The 4,041-nt window shown below is 40.1% G+C and overlaps 1 protein-coding gene across 1 annotated transcript; it reads right to left on the bottom strand.

Moving 5' to 3' along the window:
• Positions 1 to 275: 275 nt before the first annotated feature.
• LOC139713246 (histamine N-methyltransferase-like) lies at positions 276 to 4,041 on the bottom strand. The gene is made up of 3 exons (XM_071624991.1): positions 3,813 to 4,041; positions 2,041 to 2,358; positions 276 to 637 (listed from the first exon to the last, which is right to left on the bottom strand). Exons 1-3 carry the CDS (start codon positions 4,039 to 4,041, stop codon positions 276 to 278), a joined length of 909 nt encoding a protein of 302 aa, XP_071481092.1.

The following is a 4,041-nucleotide window of genomic DNA, read 5'->3' as shown; positions in this document are numbered from 1 at the left end:
AAACCAGTGTTGTAATATACAAGCCATGATTTAAAAGAGAAAAAAAGGTAAGTAACACTGGGCATACATGCTCGGGCTGAATGCGAAAACAATCTTTGGCTCAAGTCAAGCCTGGCGTATGCTCATGATTTTTTTTTTAAATCATTGGTACTACTATTACACCGATTTATTCGGTGCTTAATACGTCGATGTGGGGCACTTTGTTAATGAGTTGCAACAAATTCAGAAAAATAATTGTCCTAAAGGTTTTTGATGGGTTTTTAGGAAAACAAACATTAATCTGTTTCTTCGTGTTCTTTGAAAAGCAACATTGCATCGCAAGCGGTGCAGAAATACCGCAACCCTTCCTCGTCCTCCTTGGAAACCATTTTCAGGACGTCTATCGTTTCTCTTAGGACACTGGTTGGCGCTGTGCGACGGAGATAAGCCGTTTCCGTGAGAAAGTCGAGCAGTTTGTCGCCCTCTTCCGACGACTCGTCGAAACAGGAAGTGACGTTGATTCTAGCAGACAGCAGGTAGGTAGTAAAAGGGATGTTCTCCGAAGCGGCGAATGCCTGGATTTCTTCGACACGTCTCGATTGGGTATTCTTTGTCTTCCAAGAGAGAGAACTGAGAAATGTCTCCAGGTCGTTATCGTCTAGGGGAGGGAAACGTGAAGAAAGAAAGATAGAACTCCGTCAAATGGGAAGGCCTAAGCGAACGTGACAGCACCAAATTGCTCCCTCTCGAGACGGACAAAGGTAATTGTATTAGGGTCTTATTGTGAAATATGATAAATAGAATTAATTCCATTTAATCCAGTGCAATTCAACAATAATGACAAAGCCTGGGAGCAATAGTGTAACCAGCCATTCATTTCATTCTTTTCACTTTATTTCATTTCCGACGAAAGTATACAATATGACAATTGTATATAAACAAAGTAAAGTACATTGTAACTTTTGCATATCCAAATGAGATATAAATGAACGTCATTTGTTTACAATGAGACAATAAACATACTTTAGATGAAGAAATACATGGACAAAATGTGACTGAATCATATCCAAGAAAAAGTCGGAAATGGAGTGGACTGCTAAAAAGCCAAGCTTGTAGAATGCAGTCCCCTCGTGAGTAGTAAATTGTAGTAATAATGAAACGAAACAATTAGACATATTCCTCGGGAAGCAGAACATAAAACAAGTACGCACACAAACGCAAACACAGACAGAAACAAAGCAACTCTCTTACATACGCGTGGAAACAATAAACAGGAGGTCAAAGGCCAGAAAAGGACATGAAAAGGACAGAGGAAGGAGCAAAGGAGGAGCCATCGACGGTTCTCCGCTGGGTGATTTCTCTGCTTGTATACCCATGTGCTGGGGGGGGGGGGGGGGATTCTTCACAAAGCCGAACTTTAAATTCTACGTAAATCGCACCTAAGCTATGGATGGTAGTTACTGTCCACGATATTTGTAAATTCCCCTGAAAACCATGAATGGAATACGAGTGGCCAGGCATGGGGCCATCCCACGAGACAGACACCAACGAGTCATATGGCTCATGAGTTCAACATTGAAAAAAAGTCCACGATTCATACAGTCCATGAGTCACACAGCCCATTAGCTCGACACAATAGGCAAATAGGTCCTATGCGTCCGACACTGGGCAAACAAGGCCCACGAGTTAGACTCTAAGCAAAAAGAAAAAAAAAAACACACAAGACTGGCATTACACCAGTGGGCTCAGCGTGTCGGTCTCGTTGGCCTTTTTTGCTTAGTGTCTAACTCGTTGGCCTAGTTTGCCTAGGGGCTTTATCTGCCTTAGTGTCGAGCTCATGGGGTGTACGGTATGACTCCTGGGTTGTATGGCTCGTGGTCTGCACGACTCGTGGGCGTCGAACTCGTGACGTGCATCCCCAGGCACAGGAGCATGAACGGCCAGCCATAAACAAAACTTGAATCAAACTTGTTAATAGTCTTTGTCAAACATTCCTTGGGGACGAATACATGAAAAGAGATTGTCTGAGGTATGGCAACTGATAATTATCTCTGCACTGACCTCTGTTTACGATGATCAACAACGCCCCTCCTCTTTCTAGCGATCCCATTAAGGACCTCAAAGATTCCTGTATGTCATCAAAGTAGTATGCCGAATGGATCAGGCTGATGAACGTAAACTTCCGACCGTGCTTCATCTCACTTCGGCAGAAGTCTTCATACGTCATATTCTTCCAAGAAAATTCCGTTGCCTTCAAGTCTAGGCTGTTGTGCACTCGGCGTTCAAACTGTTCGATAACTTTTCCTGGTTCCACAGCGGTGTAGCGAACCTTTCCGAAGTACAGACGAAGCTTTTCGATTATGATTTCATCCATTGAGCCTGTGATAAAGGCAATGATACAAAAACTATTGCATCTTACTTTGATTTTCCCTTTACATGTATTAGAATTTAAAGTGCGAATTTTAAAAGGACAAGGTCTAATGGAGTTGCAGTTGATAATTATGGATTTCTTTAAAAAAGACACACAAAAACAAAACAAAAAACACATCCTGAATGGCTCTACATACCTTTTTTAACATTAAGAGTTTGTTCGCAAATACCGATAAGTCCATATTTGCCAAATGGAGATATTTGCGATTAAAGGTCAAGAAAAATAAAGAGAATAATAAGAAATTGTTTGCTTCTTTTGACCATAACTTCAAAAATGTGCCTTTATATGTAGTGACCAATATATCATTTAAAAGGTATTATTTTGTACTTTATGACAGAAACCGTACTTAAAAACCTTCAATAATGGACTTATCGGTTTTTGCAAACAAACGCTTCAAGTTATATATTTTGTCCCTGTTTTAGCTTCACTTGTCACTGCTTATGTTTTCAGAAAAAACGCCCAAACAAACAAACACACAAACAAACAAAAAATCCCGTGGTAAACCATTAAGGACCCTTGATCGCTGTTTGTGTAGAAAGCACTCGATTTCTTATGAACACTTTAAAGGACAAGTTCACCTTCATAAACATAAGGATTGAGAGAATGCAACAATATTAGTAGAACACATCAGTGAAAGTTTGAGGAAAATTGGACAATCGATGCAAAAGTTATGAATTTTTAAAATTTTTGTTTTGGAACCGCTGGATGAGGAGACTACTACAGCTTGTGAGTCATATGCGTACAACAGTATAAAGAAAATATAAAGAAAATTCAACATATTTTCACTTTTTTTCGCATAATAAAAGAGCACCTGAAGTGCCTCTTTCTAAAGGCAGGGGGAATAATATTACCAATAACATTTGTCGGTAACGAGTCGAGGGAATGTGTACTTTTTTCATAAGATGAAATTTTGTGAAATTCTCTTTATATTTTCCTTATATTGTTGTACGCATGTGACATCTAAGTTTTTCACACACTGCAGTAGTCTTCTTATCCAGCGGTTACTGCACAAAAACTTCAAAAATTCATAACTTTTGAACGGATTGTCCGATTTTCCTCAAACTTTCAATGATGTGTTCTACTAACATTGCTACATTCTCTCAATCCTTATGTTTATGAAGGTGAACTTGTCCTTTAAAATTTAAGTAGACAATTTAAGTTACTTTTCCTGCAATTTTTTACGCCAAATTATCCCACGCATGAAATCCCATGAAACAATTCCAGATATCTGAAAAAAAAATTGTATTCTAAACACGCCTCTCTCTCTCTCTCTCTCTCTCTCTCTCTGTCTTTCTTTCTTTCTTTCATTATTTCTTACAGGTTTTTTTTTCTTTCTTTCTTTCTCTCCATTTTGTGTTCGCGCTCCCGTAAGTCGTTTTGATCATTCCAGTATCTCACTCACCATCTCCGGTCCCCACTCCTAGAGCGTTGATTCTCCAGTCGCATCCGTGGCTGGGCGCTGCTAATTTTGCGACGACTTCCTTCTCAAAGTCTTGTCTGAGCCACTGGCGAATGACTTCCACGTCTTCGGAGTTTGGCCAGAAGGCCGTCATGAAGGTGTCAGTGTACCGATCTAGGTCTTCCGTCAGGCTGACTGGCCGGAACACTTTGACGCTGTTGTTGTTCTCCAT

Source organism: Diadema antillarum, unplaced genomic scaffold, assembly GCF_040938485.1.
Source record: "Diadema antillarum isolate AM-2024a unplaced genomic scaffold, OU_Dant_1.0 seq00001930_RagTag, whole genome shotgun sequence".
NCBI lineage: Eukaryota > Metazoa > Echinodermata > Echinoidea > Diadematoida > Diadematidae > Diadema > Diadema antillarum.
This window is presented reverse-complemented; position numbering and strand designations above follow the sequence as displayed.